Genomic DNA, 22895 nt, shown 5'->3' on the forward strand with positions numbered 1-22895 from the left:
GGGGCCCTATGTAGGATAGTTGCTAGGTACTGACCGTAGGCCGATGGTCCTGTGTGGGACCCTATGTAGGACAGTTGTTAAGTACTGACTGTAGGCTGATGGTCCTGTCTGGGGCCCTATGTAGGACAGTTGCTAGGTACTGACTGTAGGCCAGTGGTCCTGTGTGGGGCCCTATGTAGGACAGTTGTTAGGTACTGACTGTAGGCTGATGGTCCTGTCTGGGGCCCTATGTAGGACATGTACAGTTGCTAGGTACTGACCGTAGGCCGATGGTCCTGTCTGGGGCCCTATGTAGGATAGTTGCTAGGTACTGACTGTAAGCCAGTGGTCCTGTCTGGGGCCCTATGTAGGACAGTTGCTAGGTACTGACCGTAGGCCAGTGGTCCTGTCTGGGGCCCTATTCAGGACAATTGTATTTACTGACTGTAGGCCGATGGTCCTGTCGGAGGCCCTGTTCAGGACAATTGTATTACTGACTGTAGGCTGGCTGTCCTGTTGGAGACCCTATGCTGGACAGTTGCTGGGTACTCCTGGCCATAAGCCAGTGATCCTCTCTTATGAAATCTTCATCTACCCTGGCCTATAAATCAATTAAGTTGTGGATCTAGACTTGGAACAAGTAACATATATATATACTTTGAGAAGTGTACCATTTAAAGGGTGTTATGATTGGTCACCTTATATCCAATATTCCAAAATCTGGAAGCATTATAGGATACAAATATAGAGATGTAAACTATTGGTAGATACTGAGTCAACGTACCTCACATCGAGAACACAGTGCCCATTTTAGGCTGATGTATTTAGGAAGCATGTCAGTATAGACAGGAAGAAGGGTGGTAGTGGATTGTCTATATATAGCATGCCTGTATTTATTTTTGGTCTCAGGGTTTGCTGACGACGATACAGTTGAATTAGAAGTCTCCAATGAGCCAGGCCGGGCCCCTCCCTATGAGGACCCTGAACTTTACGAAATAGGTAAAAAACTTACAGAACTGGAGGCTGCTGAATTGGAAGAGGAAAATTTGCCCAGCGAAGGTGATACAGCTGATACAATTAAAGTGTGTGTGTGGGAATAGTATCTTTAATAAGTCTTAAATATCGTTTGAGGAATTCAGGAGGTGGTGGGGTGGTGGTTCTAAACTTTAAAATCCTTTGAGCGTGATAGGTCACTTAACACCTTTCTTAGACCCCTTCATGGCATTCCATGGGGTTGCTTACGAATTTTTAGTAACCGCAGTGACAGAGATTACAGTACGACCTCGGCTAATCAGAAGAATTCTATAGGATGTTGATATTTGTATTAGACATCTGTATTCTCATATTGTTTCTTCTGACCCGTGCATGATTTATTTTTCAAGTAAAGACACTAATAAATGAACTTCAGCAAAATATGAACTAGTCATATACTGTATTATATGGAAGCTGAATATATTTCGTCAGAAAAAAATATCACTAAATTTTTGGTTTTTGAAGAATTGAATTGAAGAATTAAATTTGGACAATTCATGTACAGTAGAATTAAATGACAAGCAAATATGAATATGTATACTGGTAATTAAGCAATGGTATTAAATGTGCATTAAGTCACAAAACACAATGTCAGACATAATGCCATTAGTAGATATATTTGTAAATGTACAAGTTGTGTTTCGAATCTAATAATTGGTATAAGCAGAGCTAATGAAAAGTAAGAATTTTGAGTTTGGCCAGGAGACATCAGACGACCCATCAGTCGTGTTTTGGACATTACATATATAGGGGGATCTCAAGGGGTGAGGTGAGGGAGGGAGGGGGAAGGGGGACTATATATGTCTAGTGGTCGGTATACTTGACTGCAGACATATATAGAGGTCGATATACTTGACTATAGACAAATATAGTGGTCGGTATACTTGACTGTAGACATATATATTGTTTGGTATACTTGACTGCAGACATATATAGTGGTCAGTATACTTGACTGTAGACATATATAGTGGTTGATATACTTGACTGTAGACATATATAGTGGTCGGTATACTTGACTGTAGACATATATAGAGGTCGGTATACTTGACTGTAGACATATATAGTGGTCAGTATACTTGACTGTAGACATATATAGTGGTCAGTATACTTGACTGTAGACATATATAGTGGTCGGTATACTTGACTGTAGACATATATAGTGGTCGGTATACTTGACTGTAGACATATATAGTGGTCGGTATACTTGACTGTAGACATATATAGTGGTCGGTATACTTGACTGTAGACATATATAGTGGTCAGTATACTTGACTGTAGACATATATAGTGGTCGGTATACTTGACTGTATACATATATAGTGGTCAGTATACTTGACTGTAGACATATATAGTGGTCGGTATACTTGACTGTAGACATATATAGTGGTCAGTATACTTGACTGTAGACATATATAGTGGTCGGTATACTTGACTGTAGACATATATAGTGGTCGGTATACTTGACTGTAGACATATATAGTGGTCAGTATACTTGACTGTAGACATATATAGTGGTCGGTATACTTGACTTGTATACATATATAGTGGTCAGTATACTTGACTGTAGACATATATAGTGGTCGGTATACTTGACTGTAGACATATATAGTGGTCAGTATACTTGACTGTAGACATATATAGTGGTCAGTATACTTGACTGTAGACATATATAGTGGTCGGTATACTTGACTGTAGACATATATAGTGGTCGGTATACTTGACTGTAGACATATATAGTGGTCGGTATACTTGACTGTAGACATATATAGTGGTCATACAGTATACTTGACTGTAGACATATATAGTTGTCAGTATACTTGACTGTAGACATATATAGTGGTCGGTATACTTGACTGTAGACATATATAGTGGTCGGTATACTTGCCTGTAGACATATATAGTGGTCGGTATACTTGACTGTAGACATATATAGTGGTCGGTATACTTGACTGTAGACATATATAGTGGTCAGTATACTTGACTGTAGACATATATAGTGGTCAGTATACTTGACTGTAGACATATATAGTGGTCAGTATACTTGACTGTAGACATATATAGTGGTCAGTATACTTGACTGTAGACATATATAGTGGTCAGTATACTTGACTGTAGACATATATAGTGGTCGGTATACTTGACTGTAGACATATATAGTGGTCGGTATACTTGACTGTAGACATATATAGTGGTCGGTATACTTGACTGTAGACATATATAGTGGTCGGTATACTTGACTGTAGACATATATAGTGGTCAGTATACTTGACTGTAGACATATATAGTGGTCAGTATACTTGACTGTAGACATATATAGTGGTCAGTATACTTGACTGTAGACATATATAGTGGTCAGTATACTTGACTGTAGACATATATAGTGGTCGGTATACTTGACTGTAGACATATATAGTGGTCGGTATACTTGACTGTAGACATATATAGTGGTCGGTATACTTGACTGTAGACATATATAGTGGTCGGTATACTTGACTGTAGACATATATAGTGGTCGGTATACTTGACTGTAGACATATATAGTGGTCGGTATACTTGCCTGTAGACATATATAGTGGTCAGTATACTTGACTGTAGACATATATAGTGGTCGGTATACTTGACTGTAGACATATATAGTGGTCGGTATACTTGACTGTAGACATATATAGTGGTCAGTATACTTGACTGTAGACATATATAGTGGTCGATGTACTTGACTGTAGACAAGATGAGAAGATATATCAAATCATTCTTGGCGATGTTGTCTATTTTCAGAGAAGGAAGACGACTCCGGTATGGAAAGTAATCGAGATCTGAAGGTAAGGTTTAGCCTCATTTATGTTAGGTGAGAAATTGTTGAATAAGTTATTTACCAAAATAATTATTAACTGTGAATTATGAAAATTCTGAAAACTGTAAGATTCTGTTCTTTGAACAAAATGTATTCATATCCCATGATTTATACAGGCTAAGTTTTTACATTCTACCTCACACATGTCCTCTATATCTTGGCCATGTTGTCTGAGTGGTTTAGGTGTCTGACATTCAACCTTACATGTTCTCTATATCTTGGCCATGATGGCTGAGTGGTTTAGGTGTCTGACATTCAACCTTACATGTTCTCTATATCTTGGCCATGATGGCTGAGTGGTTAGGGTGTCTGACATTCTACCACACATGTCCTCTATATCTTGGCCATGTTGGCTGAGTGGTTTAGGTGTCTGACATTCAACCTTACATGTTCTCTATATCTTGGCCATGATGGCTGAGTGGTTAGGGTGTCTGACATTCTACCACACATGTCCTCTATATCTTAGCCAATTTGTTGGCTGAGTGGTTTAAGTGTCTGACATTTTACTATCATTTTGTTTGTATTGTTATAGAGCTGGAAGTGGTATAGTCATTATAGCTATTCTAGTTTAGTATAAACAAATTTTAGTTTGGTTTTATACAAAGTTTACAAAATATCATGTAGACAAACTTTTGTCCGTACAAAACAGTATGCCTACGACAAATATACGGGGCAAAGAAGTCATTCCAACTGTGTGGACAAAATGTTTTGACCACATGGTTAGAAGTCACTTCTTTGCCCCATATTTGTACTTCAAGTAATTTGTACCTGGAACACAACATTGATAAGGATCCAATGTTATGACTTTGCTGCATGAACAGAGCAGCAAGGTGCAGTCAAAGATAAAAGTAGATTGATTCTGATCAAAGATTAGGTAAACCCTATGAAAAGTAAATAGTTTGACTCTTTGACTCTGTAAGCCATAGAGAAGCAGTACAACTCATAGGAAGTAGAGAAGCCATGGTGAAAGACTGCCAGCATCTGTGAGAAACCACTTGACTGACAGATTAGTCTCTATACTTAAAGCAATGGTTTGACTCCAGATTGCCCAGGGTATAAAAATTCACTTGACACTGCATAACTAACACAATACTATTAAATGTATGAATAGTTAATGAATGACGATAAGGAGGAAAAATTCCCCAGAATTGAAAGTTTGAATTAACGAATGATTTGTATGAGTGAGTACCCCAAAGCCATATATCAACGTACATGCATCTACATCTCCACCTCGAAACATTTATCATTGTATGTAGTCAAACAACAATTATGAATATGATGCAAGCAATATATCATGTGAAATACAAAAATTCAAAACTGTTAATATCATCAACATTATTTTCTTGTAGGTAAAGCCGATGGAGAACGGACATGTTAGTGAGAACAGGGTTTCTGGGCCTGGTAAGAATGGGCCACTACAGGTGTACATAGCAAAGTATACTTACGATCCGTACCAACACTCGCCCAACGAAAACCCAGACGCTGAACTTGCCATCAACACAGGAGATTATTTACTTGTCTATGGTGAAATGGATGAGGTAAGCAAGACTTAAATGGGTTAACTCACCCGTCAAACAAAAAGCAGAATTATTCTCACATAATCTGTACTATACATCCCGGCAAAATCTATATACATTGTATACTATAAGACTCTTTCATACCTGGATATGAAGGGTAGGGATATTCTACCCGAGGGTCACAAAATGTAGTAAAACCCGAGGCTTGCCGAGGATTTTGCAACATTTTGTGATCCTGAGGGTAGAACATCCCTATCCTTCATATCCACTTATGAAAGAGTATTTTTCTTTCATACCTCGACGTTTTACTGCAATTTTACAATTTAACTACTATATTCCGCCATTTTGAAATAAATTCGAAGAAATCCACGGGGGAAGTCAATTTTTCATACATAAAAAATTACGTGATATTTTAAACAAAAAATTCTGTCGTTTGCATCTTTTATAGTAAAACCAGTCAAGTTTAAGAAAAAGATGTTAAAATTTTACTGAGGAAATAGAAATTATGTTTACGCCGTGACGTCACGAGGTTTTATTGCATGGGTAGCCATGCAATACAGCCTCAGGTGACATGAGTGTATTGCCCTAGACCAGCCAGTATTACATACGTAGGTATGAAAGAAAATTGATTCCATCCATGAATCTAAGATACCATGTAAACACCAGATTTAAGAATTTCTTTTACATTGTTGTAGGATGCCTTTTATGACGGGGAACTAATAGATGGTAGGAGAGGACTAGTACCATCCAACTTTGTAGAAAAAGTCAAAGGTCGGTTTCTTATTATGTCAGAATATATCTCACAGTGCTCCTCTTAGGGAAAGGTCAAAGGTCGGTTTCTTATTATGTCAGGATATATATCTCACAATGATCCTCTAGTTCCCAGGGAAAAGTCAAAGGAAAAAACAATAATGTGACATCACCTAGGCATGCAGCATATATTAGCCATATATTGACAATACCATGTTGATAACACATTTTCAATTTTGAAACTTCAACTCTATCAGATCCATGATGTGAAGCAGCAAAACTGTTGCTTAACATTGATAGCATTCTTTTCATTTCAATCTGAGATAAAAATAATGAAACAATGATCAGATAGTCAGATAGTTTGTCAACCTTCTGCTGCCTATAAAGTCAAGTAGCTTGTCGACCTTCTGCAGCCTAGTCAGATAGTTTGTCAACAAGTTCTGTTGTCTAGTCAGATAGTTTGTCAACCTTCTGCTGCCAGGCCAGATAGCTTGTCAACCTTCTGCTGCCTAGCCAGATAGCTTGTCAACCTTCTGTTGTCAGGCCAGATAGCTTTTCAACCTTCTGTTGCCAGGCCAGATAGCTTGTCAACCTTCTGTTGTCAGGCCAGATAGTTTGTCAACCTTCTGTTGCCAGGCCAGATAGCTTGTCAACCTTCTGTTGTCAGGCCAGATAGCTTTTCAACCTCCTGTTGCCAGGCCAGATAGCTTGTCAACCTTCTGCTGCCTGGTCAGATTGCTTGTCAACTTTCTGCTGCCGGGCCAGATGGCTTTTCAGCCTTCTGTTGCCAGGTCAGATAGTTTGTCAACCTTCTGTTGCCAGGCCAAATAGCTTGTCAACCTTCTGCTGTTTAGCCAGATAGCTTGTCAACCTTCTGCTGCCAGGCCAGATAGCTTGTCAACCTTCTGTTGCCAGACCAGATAGCTTGTCAACCTTCTGCTGCCTGGCCAGATAGCTTGTCAACCTTCTGTTGCCAGGTCAGATAGCTTGTCAACCTTCTGTTGTCAGGCCAGATAGTTTGTCAACCTTCTGTTGCCAGGCCAGATAGCTTGTCAACCTTCTGTTGTCAGGCCAGATAGCTTTTCAACCTCCTGTTGCCAGGCCAGATAGCTTGTCAACCTTCTGCTGCCTGGTCAGATTGCTTGTCAACCTTCTGCTGCCGGGCCAGATGGCTTTTCAGCCTTCTGTTGCCAGGTCAGATAGTTTGTCAACCTTCTGTTGCCAGGCCAAATAGCTTGTCAACCTTCTGCTGTTTAGCCAGATAGCTTGTCAACCTTCTGTTGCCAGGCCAGATAGCTTGTCAACCTTCTGTTGCCAGGCCAGATAGCTTGTCAACCTTCTGCTGCCTGGCCAGATAGCTTGTCAACCTTCTGTTGCCAGGTCAGATAGCTTGTCAACCTTCTGTTGCCAGGCCAGATAGCTTGTCAACCTTCTGCTGCCAGGTCAGATAGCTTGTCAACCTTCTGTTGCCAGGCCAGATAGCTTGTCAACCTTGTACTGCCTAGCCAGATAGTTTATCAACCTTCTGTTGCCAGGCCAGATAGCTTGTCAACCTTCTGTTGCCAGGCCAGATAGCTTGTCAACCTTCTGTTGCCAGGCCAGATAGCTTGTCAACCTTGTACTGCCTAGCCAGATAGTTTATCAACCTTCTGTTGCCAGGCCAGATAGCTTGTCAACCTTCTGTTGCCAGGCCAGATAGCTTGTCAACCTTGTACTGCCTAGTCAGATAGCTTGTCAACCTTCTGTTGCCAGGCCAGATAGCTTGTCAACCTTCTGCTGCCTGGCCAGATAGCTTGTCAACCTTCTGTTGCCAGGCCAGATAGCTTGTCAACCTTCTGTTGCCAGGCCAGATAGCTTGTCAACCTTCTGTTGCCAGGCCAGATAGCTTGTCAACCTTCTGTTGCCAGGCCAGATAACTTGTCAACCTTCTGTTGCCAGGTCAGATAACTTGTCAACCTTCTGCTGCCTGGCCAGATAGCTTGTCAACCTTGTGCTGTCTAGTCAGATAGCTTGTCAACCTTGTGCTGCCTGGCCAGGTAGCTTGTCAACCTTCTGCTGCCTGGTCAGATAGTTTGTCAACCTTCTGCTGCCTAGTCAGGTAGCTTGTCAACTTTCTGCTGCCTGGCCAGGTAGCTTGTCAACTTTCTGCTGCCTGGCCAGATAGCTTGTCAACCTTCTGCTGTCTAGTCAGATAGCTTGTCAACCTTTTGCTGCCTGGCCAGGTAGCTTGTCAACCTTCTGCTGTTTAGCCAGATAGCTTGTCAACCTTCTGTTACCAGGCCAGATAGCTTGTCAACCTTCTGCTGCCAGGTAGCTTGTCAACCTTCCGCTGCCTGGCGAGGTAGCTTGTCAACTTTCTGCTGCCTGGCCAGATAGCTTGTCAACTTTCTGCTGCCTGGCCAGATAGCTTGTCAACCTTCTGCTGCCTGGCCAGATAGCTTGTCAACTTTCTGCTGCCTGGCCAGATAGCTTGTCAACCTTCTGTTGCCAGGCCAGATAGCTTGTCAACCTTGTGCTGCCTGGCCAGATAGCTTGTCAACCTTGTGCTGCCTAGTCAGGTAGCTTGTCAACCTTCTGTTGCCTGGCCAAATAGCTTGTCAACCTTGTGCTGCCTGGCCAGATAGCTTGTCAACTTTCTGCTGCCTGGCCAAATAGCTTGTCAACCTTGTGCTGCCTGGCCAGGTAGCTTGTCAACCTTCTGCCGTCAGGATGAATAGTGTCACTGTTGGCCCATTGACCCTCCATACATATTGGTATTTACTGTTAAGCAATAATCTGCTTTAGACAATAAACACTATAAATACATTACAGATGAAGATCTGGCTGTATTCCATGCTGCCATGGCTGGGTTTAATCAAGAGGACAATCCAGGCAATATACAGCAGGACCTTGATTTTGATAGCAGTGAGGAAACCTATGAAAAACCCATATCTGTCAAAAAAGGTAAAATATGATCACATGACTATTATGTGTGTGTGTGTATGTGTGTGGAGTATTGACTGTCATGTGTGAAGGTTAAGTGTTTTCAAATGTTACATTCTGGAATATATATATATATATATTCTTACTCATCTTTGATAAATATAGTACCCAAACAAGCAGTAGAAATTAAGTCAAAATTCTCTCAATTTTCCCCAAAGCTTGCAAATTTTAGAATAAAAACTATTTTGAAATTTCATATGAAATGAGCACTCATTAAAGTTCCTTAATGAATGTATTTCACAGCTCTGGGCGATCCAAATCACACTAATGCACCACTGTCACAAACTGAAAAATACCTTGAGGAAATTGAATCGGAAATTTCGACTCCGGTTCAGACGTCTGTCACTAAACTTGAGTCACCGGAGGCTAAACCTGGTAAGATTTGTTTGTTTTACACTGCACGGCTGCTCCTGTGTGATCTCTAATATACTCCCATAACACTGAATTATTGTAGACGCTAAGTCATCAAAGATGTAGCCAGTTTACTATCATTAATTAAAAAATAAAGAAAAAATATTTCCAATATGTTAAAACTTATCAATAGATAGCAGTATAATTGTGTACCTTCACTGACCACATGGTGTGATTGTTGTTGCGATATTTCAGGTTTTTCCTGCCCATGTAAACTCACCCTTGACCGTCAGTTGACCAGTAGTATACTAATCAGTTGGCAACCTCCAACAGAAGACACTATCGTCCAATCCTATCGTGTTTATGTTGACGGAGAACTTAAAGCAATCGTCAAGAGTAACGAGCGGACGAAAGCTCTCATGGAGAACGTTGATTCAAGAAATGTCCATCGTGTGAGCGTCCAGTGCTTGACCAATGTTGGACAATCCACTGACCGCCAGTGTACAATACTCATAGGAAAAGGTTAGGATTACAAATCAAATATAGACCTTTACTGAGGTCCATATGGTGTTATAATGTAGGATTATAGGATGATATAGCACTGTATACAAATATACCATTGTATACAAACACATTGTTATAGATCTAGGTTAGGATTACAGGTAAATATAACACTGTATACAAACACATTGTTATAGATCTAGGTTAGGATTAGACAGGTAAATATAACACTGTATACAAACACATTGTTATAGATCTAGGTTAGGATTACAGGTAAATATAACACTGTATACAAACACATTGTTATAGATCTAAGTTAGGATTAGACAGGTAAATATAACACTGTATACAAACACATTGTTATAGATCTAGGTTAGGATTACAGGTAAATATAACACTGTATACAAACACATTGTTATAGATCTAGGTTAGGATTAGACAGGTAAATATAACACTGTATACAAACACATTGTTATAGATCTAGGTTAGGATTAGACAGGTAAATATAACACTGTATACAAACGCATTGTTATATATCTAGGTTAGGATTACAGGTAAATATAACACTGTATACAAACACATTGTTATAGATCTAGGTTAGGATTACAGGTAAATATAACACTGTATACAAACACATTGTTATAGATCTAGGTTAGGATTAGACAGGTAAATATAACACTGTATACAAACACATTGTTATAGATCTAGGTTAGGATTACAGGTAAATATAACACTGTATACAAACACATTGTTATAGATCTAGGTTAGGATTACAGGTAAATATAACACTGTATACAAACACATTGTTATAGATTTAGGTTAGGATTAGACAGGTAAATATAACACTGTATACAAACACATTGTTATAGATCTAGGTTAGGATTAGACAGGTAAATATAACACTGTATACAAACACATTGTTATAGATTTAGGTTAGGATTAGACAGGTAAATATAACACTGTATACAAACACATTGTTATAGATCTAGGTTAGGATTACAGGTAAATATAACACTGTATACAAACACATTGTTATAGATCTAGGTTAGGATTAGACAGGTAAATATAACACTGTATACAAACACATTGTTATAGATCTAGGTTAGGATTACAGGTAAATATAACACTGTATACAAACACATTGTTATAGATCTAGGTTAGGATTACAGGTAAATATAACACTGTATACAAACACATTGTTATAGATCTAGGTTAGGATTAGACAGGTAAATATAACACTGTATACAAACACATTGTTATAGATCTAGGTTAGGATTACAGGTAAATATAACACTGTATACAAACACATTGTTATAGATTTAGTTAGGATTGACAGTAAATATAACACTGTATACAAACACATTGTTATAGATCTAGGTTAGGATTACAGGTAAATATAACACTGTATACAAACACATTGTTATAGATCTAGGTTAGGATTAGACAGGTAAATATAACACTGTATACAAACACATTGTTATAGATCTAGGTTAGGATTACAGGTAAATATAACACTGTATACAAACACATTGTTATAGATCTAGGTTAGGATTACAGGTAAATATAACACTGTATACAAACACATTGTTATAGATCTAGGTTAGGATTAGACAGGTAAATATAACACTGTATACAAACGCATTGTTATATATCTAGGTTAGGATTACAGGTAAATATAACACTGTATACAAACACATTGTTATAGATCTAGGTTAGGATTACAGGTAAATATAACACTGTATACAAACACATTGTTATAGATCTAGGTTAGGATTAGACAGGTAAATATAACACTGTATACAAACACATTGTTATAGATCTAGGTTAGGATTACAGGTAAATATAACACTGTATACAAACACATTGTTATAGATCTAGGTTAGGATTACAGGTAAATATAACACTGTATACAAACACATTGTTATAGATTAGGTTTAGGTTAGGATTAGACAGGTAAATATAACACTGTATACAAACACATAGTTATAGATCTAGGTTAGGATTAGACAGGTAAATATAACACTGTATACAAACACATTGTTATAGATTTAGGTTAGGATTAGACAGATAAATATAACACTGTATACAAACACATTGTTATAGATCTAGGTTAGGATTACAGGTAAATATAACACTGTATACAAACACATTGTTATAGATCTAGGTTAGGATTAGACAGGTAAATATAACACTGTATACAAACACATTGTTATAGATCTAGGTTAGGATTACAGGTAAATATAACACTGTATACAAAACACATTGTTATAGATCTAGGTTAGGATTACAGGTAAATATAACACTGTATACAAACACATAGTTATAGATTTAGGTTAGGATTAGACAGGTAAATATAACACTGTATACAAACACATTGTTATAGATTTAGGTTAGGATTAGACAGGTAAATATAACACTGTATACAAACACATTGTTATAGATCTAGGTAAAGGTTAAGGTAAATATAACACTGTATACAAAACACATTGTTATAGATCTAGGTTAGGATTACAGGTAAATATAACACTGTATACAAAACATTGTTATAGATCTAGGTTAGGATTACAGGTAAATATAACACTGTATACAAACACATTGTTATAGATCTAGGTTAGTATTACAGGCAAATATAACACTGTATACAAACACATTGTTATAGATCTAGGTTAGGATTACAGGTAAATATAACACTGTATACAAACACATTGTTATAGATCTAGGTTAGGATTAGACAGGTAAATATAACACTGTATACAAACACATTGTTTTAGATCTAGGTTAGGATTACAGGTAAATAAAAAATTAACACTGTATACAAACACATTGTTATAGATCTAGGTTAGGATTACAGGTAAATATAACACTGTATACAAACACATTGTTATATATCTAGGTTAGGATTACAGGTAAATATAACACTGTATACAAACACATTGTTATAGATCTAGGTTAGGATTACAGGTAAATATAACACTGTATACAAACACATTGTTATATATCTAGGTTAGGATTACAGGTAAATATAACACTGTATACAAACACATTGTTATAGATCTAGGTTAGGATTAGACAGGTAAATATAACACTGTATACAAACACATTGTTATAGATCTAGGTTAGGATTACAGGTAAATATAACACTGTATACAAACACATTGTTATAGATCTAGGTTAGGATTACAGGTAAATATAACACTGTATACAAACACATTGTTATAGATCTAGGTTAGGATTAGACAGGTAAATATAACACTGTATACAAACACATTGTTATAGATCTAGGTTAGGATTAGACAGGTAAATATAACACTGTATACAAACACATTGTTATAGATCTAGGTTAGGATTAGACAGGTAAATATAACACTGTATACAAACACATTGTTATAGATCTAGGTTAGGATTACAGGTAAATATAACACTGTATACAAACACATTGTTATAGATCTAGGTTAGGATTACAGGTAAATATAACACTGTATACAAACACATTGTTATAGATCTAGGTTAGGATTAGACAGGTAAATATAACACTGTATACAAACACATTGTTATAGATCTAGGTTAGGATTACAGGTAAATATAACACTGTATACAAACACATTGTTATAGATCTAGGTTAGGATTAGACAGGTAAATATAACACTGTATACAAACACATTGTTATAGATCTAGGTTAGGATTACAGGTAAATATAACACTGTATACAAACACATAGTTATAGATTTAGGTTAGGATTAGACAGGTAAATATAACACTGTATACAAACACATTGTTATAGATTTAGGTTAGGATTAGACAGGTAAATATAACACTGTATACAAACACATTGTTATAGATCTAGGTTAGGATTACAGGTAAATATACCACTGTATACAAACACATAGTTATAGATTTAGGTTAGGATTAGACAGGTAAATATAACACTGTATACAAACACATTGTTATAGATCTAGGTTAGGATTACAGGTAAATATAACACTGTATACAAACACATAGTTATAGATTTAGGTTAGGATTAGACAGGTAAATATAACACTGTATACAAACACATTGTTATAGATTTAGGTTAGGATTAGACAGGTAAATATAACACTGTATACAAACACATTGTTATAGATCTAGGTTAGGATTACAGGTAAATATAACACTGTATACAAACACATTGTTATAGATTTAGGTTAGGATTACAGGTAAATATAACACTGTATACAAACACATTGTTATAGATCTAGGTTAGGATTAGACAGGTAAATATAACACTGTATACAGACACATTGTTATAGATCTAGGTTAGGATTACAGGTTAATATAACACTGTATACAAACACATTGTTATAGATCTAGGTTAGGATTAGACAGGTAAATATAACACTGTATACAAACACATAGTTATAGATCTAGGTTAGGATTAGACAGGTAAATATAACACTGTATAACATGTAACAAACACATTGTTATAGATCTAGGTTAGGATTACAGGTAAATATAACACTGTATACAAACACATTGTTATAGATCTAGGTTAGGATTAGACAGGTAAATATAACACTGTATACAAACACATTGTTATAGATCTAGGTTAGGATTACAGGTAAAGTATATAACACTGTATAACAATAAACACATTGTTATAGATCTAGGTTAGGATTACAGGTAAATATACCATTGTATACAAACACATTGTTATAGATCTAGGTTAGGATTACAGGTAAATATAACACTGTATACAAACACATTGTTATAGATCTAGGTTAGGATTAGACAGGTAAATATAACACTGTATACAAACACATTGTTATAGATCTAGGTTAGGATTACAGGTAAATATAACACTGTATACAAACACATTGTTATAGATCTAGGTTAGGATTACAGGCAAATATAACACTGTATACAAACACATTGTTATAGATCTAGGTTAGGATTACAGGTAAATATAACACTGTATACAAACACATTGTTATAGATCTAGGTTAGGATTACAGGTAAATATAACACTGTATACAAACACATTGTTATAGATTTAGGTTAGGATTAGACAGGTAAATATAACACTGTATACAAACACATTGTTATAGACAGGTAAACATACAGTAAAACATACTTACAACAAATCCATTGTTTTATCATTATAGTAATTTTCATTCCCAATCAAGTTTGCCATGATATATCTGCATTATCTGTAAAATGAACTTTGCTTATAACGTAGTGATTTTGTTGGTCCCTGAAGGTTTGTTCTAACAGTGTTTTCTACTCTATACAAACACATTGTGAAACATCTGCATCACATGACGTCAGGTGGCCCCCTAATTTTTACCTTTATCAATGTGTAACTGTGACAAAAGTGGTGCAAACGACCTGTCCGTCTTGATGGTAAAGATTAAAATCTACTAAAAACTACTACCAGGAACTTAGGGATCTTTAAAGATGCTCCACTGCTGACAGAGCACAAGCAATACTCATCATTTGAACAATAATTGGTGTTTAGTCGTGTATAGATATGTCTGGTCACAAAAAAAAATAATAGATAAATTATCTTGATTTTGGTGCATGCGCATTTTGTACTATATTCATAGTGCCACGGAATTTTTTTCGGTATGCAATTAATTATTTTTGATAATTTCATCTTGAAGTAAAAAAGCAAAAGAAGATCAATTTTTCAATGATCAGGTAATGGTGTAACGTAAGTCACTTTTGTAAATGAAGAAAAATACTCCGCAACTGTTTTTGAAAGCGAGAAAAATACCATTTGTCAACAGTGGAGCATCTCTAATAGTTTGATGTCCACGTGGAGAGCACACCAGTATTTATGTGGAACTTTGACAATTATGTTATATTATTATCAATGAATATATAAACTGTCATAGATTGCCTAAATTGCTATAGAGTAAATGTGGAAATTTATGTAAGGGGGAAATTCATGTTAATTACGCAAAGTTCACTCGAACGCGAACATTTCCCCCACAAGTAATATTTTGTTAAATTCACCTGTCACTAAAATGAAATCCTGACGGTTGATTAGTCACACATTCAAATTTTTTTTTCTTAATCAAGCACTTAAGCAAATTAATGACAGGTAGAAACAAAGTTTAGCTTTGAAAGAATGATTTACCCATTTGGTGTGCAAGTGTTTCAATTGATAAAACAATTGTTTATGTAATCTAGCTGATATGCAATGATTTTATGTTAACATCCGAACAAGAGCACTACAATAAGAGATTGTAGGAAAACACGCATTAGCAAACATACCACAGATGTATACAGATAATACCTTGATTTGTTTTAACAAAAGACTGATATTTATACCTTCCCAACTTTCTAGTTGTCCTTGGTCCCTGCACGGTGGATATGTATAAAGCACGGGTCACATTGGTCGGACTAAAGGGAAATTAACTTTATGAACTGTATGATATAATGATATGTACTTAGATATTACATTCATACAGATCACAGTCCGTAAGAATATAACATCAAATAGAAATCAAGGGAGGCAACTAACAGATTTTCATAATTTATGCGAATATCATTAGATCGTGAAAATAACCTCCACACTTAAATTTACTGAAGGAAATCGCGAAATTAACTGCATGTATCATAGTATGTAATTATATATCGGAATATTGTATACTTTATGCTAGGACCTTTAGATTTATATATAATCATATGCCATTTATACTTTTATCCACATTTATATGCAGTAAATTCTTTAATTTTCTTAATCACAGTTAAGAACGTTCAAATGATAAAATTGTAATATTTAGGTATCTAGGGTAAGGATGACCTAAAGTCATTAGGCTTTGTCAATCATCGTGTGTCATCCACTGTGCGTAAAATTTTCATTCAAATGACTTCTTCTTCTCAATAACCAAAATGCCCATGGTACTGATATTTGGCCTGTAACAGACCAACAAGTTTTTTTCAAATGAATGACCTTGAACTTCATTCAAGTTCACAAGGGGTCAAAAAGGCTAAAACCATCAAACAACTTCTAGTGAATAACTAAGAGGCCTTAAGCGACCTGATATTAGCTGGCCTGTAGCATGCTGGTATGATTGCTTGTCATGGCTGCTTGGTCATTATCCTTGTGTAACCCCACATTATGGTATGATTGCTTGTCATGGCTGCTTGGTCATTATCCTTGTGTAACCCCACATTATGGTATGATTGCTTGTCATGGCTGCTTGGTCATTATCCTTGGGTAACCCCACTTTATGATTATGCATCGTTGTCTTTAAAACATAACGTCCAGTCTGGATTTCCATTTCCTCCAATTTATTCCTTAACAGTATTCCTTAATGTCTCACAATTCACAAATCACACTCCATGTATTCAGGCCTTTCTCTAACTCACTAACTAAATTTTGGATTCTAAGACACTACTATACATGTTTCCCTCACCCCCCTCCCTAATCAGGATCTCTAGGTTTTGCCAGACAGGTCTTAAGTCTGCATTTCTTACACAACTTTAATTTATTCTACCAAAGAAACAACATCCCAAGCAAGAATTCAAAATTCCAGCAATGTTTGACAGTCACAACCTAGAGTCGGTACTCGACCAGTGTACAGTCACAACCTAGAGTCGGTACTCGACCACTATACAGTCACAACCTAGAGTTGGTACTCGACCAGTGTACAGTCACAACCTAGAATTGGTACTCGAACAGTGTACAGTCACAACCAAGAATCGGTACTCGATCAGTGTACAGTCACAACCTAGAGTCCGTACGTGACCAGTGTACAGTCACAACCTAGAGTTGGTACTCGACCAGTGTACAGTCACAACCTAGAGTCGGTACTTAACCAGTGTACAGTCACAACCTAGAGTCTGTACTCCATCAGTGTACAGTCACAACCTAGAGTCCGTCTTCGATCAGAGTACAGTCAAAACCTAGAGTTGGTACTTGATCAGTGTACAGTCACAACCTAGAGTCGGTACTCGACCAGTGTACAGTCACAACCTAGAGTTGGTACTCGACCAGTGTACAGTCACAACCTAGAGTCGGTACTCGATCAGTGTACAGTCACAACCTAGAGTCAGTACTCGACCAGTGTACAGTCACAACCTAGAGTCGGTACTCGATCAGTGTGCAGTCACAACCTAGAGCTGGTATTCAATCAGTGTAGAGTCACAACCTAGAGTTGGTACTCGACCAGTGTACAGTCAAAACCTAAAGTTGGTACTCGACCAGTGTACAGTCACAACCTAGAGTCAGTACTCGACCAGTGTACAGTCACAACCTAGAGTCGGTACTCGACCAGTGTACAGTCACAACCTAGAGTCGGTACTCGACCAGTGTACAGTCACAACCTAGAGTCGGTACTCGATCAGTGTACAGTCACAACCTAGAGTCGGTACTCGATCAGTCTACAGTCACAACCTAGAGTCGGAATTCGAACTTGACCAGTGTACAGTTACAACCTAAAGTTGGTACTCGACCAGTGTACAGTCACAACCTAGAATTGGTACTCGAACAGTGTACAGTCACAACCTAGAGTCGGTACTCAACCAGTGTACAGTCACAACCTAGAATTGGTACTCGACAGTGTACAGTCATGACCTAGAGTTGGTACTCGACTGGTGTACAGTCACAACCTAGAGTTGGTACTCGACCAGTGTACAGTCAAAACCTAGAGTTGGTACTCGACCAGTGTACAGTCACAACCTAGAGTCGGTACTCGATCAGTGTACAGTCACAACCTAGAGTCAGTACTCCACCAGTGTACAGTCACAACCTAGAGTCGGTACTCGATCAGTGTGCAGTCACAACCTAGAGTCCGTACGTGACCAGTGTACAGTCACAACCTAGAGTTGGTACTCGACCAGTGTACAGTCACAACCTAGAGTCGGTACTCAACCAGTGTACAGTCACAACCTAGAGTCCGTACTCCATCAGTGTACAGTCACAACCTAGAGTCCGTCTTCGATCAGAGTACAGTCAAAACCTAGAGTTGGTACTTGATCAGTGTACAGTCACAACCTAGAGTCGGTACTCGACCAGTGTACAGTCAAAACCTAGAGTTGGTACTGGACCAGTGTACAGTCACAACCTAGAGTCGGTACTCGATCAGTGTGCAGTCACAACCTAGAGCTGGTATTCAATCAGTGTAGAGTCAAAACCTAGAGTCGGTACTCGACCAGTGTACAGTCACAACCTAGAGTCGGTACTCGACCAGTGTACAGTCACAACCTAGAGTCGGTACTCGACCAGTGTACAGTCACAACCTAGAGTCGGTACTCGACCAGTGTACAGTCACAACCTAGAGTCCGTACTCGATCAGTGTACAGTCACAACCTAGAGTCGGTACTCGATCAGTGTACAGTCACAACCTAGAGTCGGAATTCGAACTTGACCAGTGTACAGTTACAACCTAAAATTGGTACTCGACCAGTGTACAGTCACAACCTAGAATTGGTACTCGAACAGTGTACAGTCACAACCTAGAGTCGGTACTCGACCAGTGTACAGTCACAACCTAGAATTGGTACTCGACAGTGTACAGTCACGACCTAGAGTTGGTACTCGACCGGTGTACAGTCACAACCTAGAGTCGGTACTCGACAAGAGTGCAGTCACAACCTAGAGTCGGTACTCGATCAGTGTACAGTCAAAACCTAGAGTTGGTACTTGTCCAGTGTACAGTCACAACCTAGAGTTGGTACTCGACCAGTGTACCATCAAAACCTAGAGTCGGTACTCGACCAGTGTACAGTCACAACCTAGAGTCGGTACTCGATCAGTGTACAGTCACAACCTAGAGTCAGTACTGCACCAGTGTACAGTCACAACCTAGAGTTGGTACTCAACCAGTGTACAGTCACAACCTAGAGTCGGTACTCGACCAGTGTACAGTCACAACCTAAAGTCGGTACTTGATCAGTGAACAGTCACAACCTAGAGTCGGTACTCCGCCAGTGTACAGTCACAACCTAGAGTCGTTACTCCACCAGTGTACAGTCACAACCTAGAGTCGGTACTCGATCAGTGTACAGTCAAAACCTAGAGTTGGTACTCGACCAGTGTACAGTCACAACCTAGAGTCGGTACTCGCCCAATGAACAGTCATAACCTAGAGTCGGAACTCAACCAGTGTACAGTCACAACCTAGAGTCGGTACTCGACCAGTGTACAGGCCAAACCTAGAGTCTGTACTCGACCAGTGTACAGCCACAACCTAGAGTCGGTACTCGACAAGTGTACAGTCACAACCTAGAGTCGGTACTCGACCAATGAACAGTCATAACCTAGAGTCGGAACTCCATCAGTGTACAGTCACAACCTAGAGTCGGTACTCTAACAGTGTACAGTCACAACCTAGAGTCCGTACTTGACCTGTGTACAATTACAACCTAGAGTCGGTACTCGACCAGTGTACAGTCACAACCTAAAGTTGGTACTCGACCAGTGTACAGTCACAACCTAGAATTGGTACTCGAACAGTGTACAGTCACAACCTAGAGTCGGTACTCGACCAGTGTACAGTCACAACCTAGATTTGGTACTCCACCAGAGCTGTCACAACCTAGAGTCCGTACTTGACCAGTGAACAGTCAAATCCTAGAGTCGGTACTCCACCAGTGTACAGTCACAACCTAGAGTCGGTACTCGACCAGTGTACAGTCACAACCTAGAGTCGGTACTCGACCAGTGTACAGTCACAACCTAGAGTTGGTACTCCACCAGAGCTGTCACAACCTAGAGTCCGTACTTGACCAGTGAACAGTCAAATCCTAGAGTCGGTACTCCACCAGTGTACAGTCACAACCTAGAGTCGGTACTCGACCAGTGTACAGTCACAACCTAGAGTCGGTACTCGACCAGTGTACAGTCACAACCTAGAGTCGGTACTCGACCAGTGTACAGTCACAACCTAGAGTCAGTACTCGACCAGTGTACAGTCACAACCTAGAGTCGGTACTCGATCAGTGTACAGTCACAACCTAGAGTCGGTACTCGATCAGTGTACAGTCACAACCTAGAGTTGGTACTCCACCAGAGCTGTCACAACCTAGAGTCCGTACTTGACCAGTGAACAGTCAAATCCTAGAGTCGGTACTCCACCAGTGTACAGTCACAACCTAGAGTCGGTACTCGACCAGTGTACAGTCACAACCTAGAGTCGGTACTCGACCAGTGTACAGTCACAACCTAGAGTCGGTACTCGACCAGTGTACATGCAGTCACAACCTAGAGTCAGTACTCGACCAGTGTACAGTCACAACCTAGAGTCGGTACTCGATCAGTGTACAGTCACAACCTAGAGTCGGTACTCGATCAGTGTACAGTCACAACCTAGAGTCGGAATTCGAACTTGACCAGTGTACAGTTACAACCTAAAGTTGGTACTCGACCAGTGTACAGTCACAACCTAGAATTGGTACTCGAACAGTGTACAGTCACAACCTAGAGTCGGTACTCGACCAGTGTACAGTCACAACCTAGAATTGGTACTCGACAGTGTACAGTCACGACCTAGAGTTGATACTCGACCGGTGTACAGTCACAACCTAGAGTCGGTACTCGACAAGAGTGCAGTCACAACCTAGAGTCGGTACTCGATCAGTGTACAGTCAAAACCTAGAGTTGGTACTTGTCCAGTGTACAGTCACAACCTAGAGTTGGTACTCGACCAGTGTACCATCAAAACCTAGAGTCAGTACTCGACCAGTGTACAGTCACAACCTAGAGTCGGTACTCGATCAGTGTACAGTCACAACCTAGAGTCAGTACTGCACCAGTGTACAGTAACAACCTAGAGTTGGTACTCGACCAGTGTACAGTCACAACCTAAAGTCGGTACTTGATCAGTGAACAGTCACAACCTAGAGTCGGTACTCCGCCAGTGTACAGTCACAACCTAGAGTCGTTACTCCACCAGTGTACAGTCACAACCTAGAGTCGGTACTCGATCAGTGTACAGTCAAAACCTAGAGTTGGTACTCGACCAGTGTACAGTCACAACCTAGAGTTGGTACTCGCCCAATGAACAGTCATAACCTAGAGTCGGTACTCGACCAATGAACAGTCATAACCTAGAGTCGGAACTCAACCAGTGTACAGTCACAACCTAGAGTTGGTACTCGACCAGTGTACAGTCACAACCTAGAGTCGGTACTCAACCAGTGTACAGGCCAAACCTAGAGTCTGTACTCGACCAGTGTACAGCCACAACCTAGAGTCAGTACTCGACAAGTGTACAGTCACAACCTAGAGTCGGTACTCGACCAATGAACAGTCATAACCTAGAGTCGGAACTCCATCAGTGTACAGTCACAACCTAGAGTCGGTACTCTAACAGTGTACAGTCACAACCTAGAGTCCGTACTTGACCTGTGTACAATTACAACCTAGAGTCGGTACTCGACCAGTGTACAGTCACAACCTAAAGTTGGTACTCGACCAGTGTACAGTCACAACCTAGAATTGGTACTCGAACAGTGTACAGTCACAACCTAGAGTCGGTACTCGACCAGTGTACAGTCACAACCTAGAGTTGGTACTCCACCAGAGCTGTCACAACCTAGAGTCCGTACTTGACCAGTGAACAGTCAAATCCTAGAGTCGGTACTCCACCAGTGTACAGTCACAACCTAGAGTCGGTACTCGACCAGTGTACAGTCACAACCTAGAGTCGGTACTCGACCAGTGTACAGTCACAACCTAGAGTTGGTACTCCACCAGAGCTGTCACAACCTAGAGTCCGTACTTGACCAGTGAACAGTCAAATCCTAGAGTCGGTACTCCACCAGTGTACAGTCACAACCTAGAGTTGGTACTCGACCAGTGTACAGTCACAACCTAGAGTCGGTACTTGACCAGTGTACAGTCACAACCTAGAGTCGGTACTCGATCAGTGTACAGTCAAAACCTAGAGTCGGTACTTGACCAGTGTACAGTCACAACCTAGAGTTGGTACTCGACCAGTGTACAG

At 39.2% G+C, this 22895-nt stretch overlaps 1 protein-coding gene across 1 annotated transcript in view; it reads left to right on the forward strand.

Moving 5' to 3' along the window:
- Positions 1 to 22895, forward strand: part of LOC138331182 (RIMS-binding protein 2-like) — a 184840-nt gene that overhangs the window by 127667 nt on the left and 34278 nt on the right. Inside the window, exons 14-20 of the mRNA XM_069278661.1 lie at positions 889 to 1038; positions 3787 to 3830; positions 5212 to 5400; positions 6075 to 6150; positions 8941 to 9072; positions 9355 to 9486; positions 9718 to 9984. Of these exons, the coding sequence (XP_069134762.1) occupies positions 889 to 1038; positions 3787 to 3830; positions 5212 to 5400; positions 6075 to 6150; positions 8941 to 9072; positions 9355 to 9486; positions 9718 to 9984 (990 nt within the window). The remainder of the gene's footprint in view (positions 1 to 888; positions 1039 to 3786; positions 3831 to 5211; positions 5401 to 6074; positions 6151 to 8940; positions 9073 to 9354; positions 9487 to 9717; positions 9985 to 22895) is intronic.

Source organism: Argopecten irradians, chromosome 9 (genome assembly GCF_041381155.1).
Source record: "Argopecten irradians isolate NY chromosome 9, Ai_NY, whole genome shotgun sequence".
NCBI classification, from domain to species: domain Eukaryota; kingdom Metazoa; phylum Mollusca; class Bivalvia; order Pectinida; family Pectinidae; genus Argopecten; species Argopecten irradians.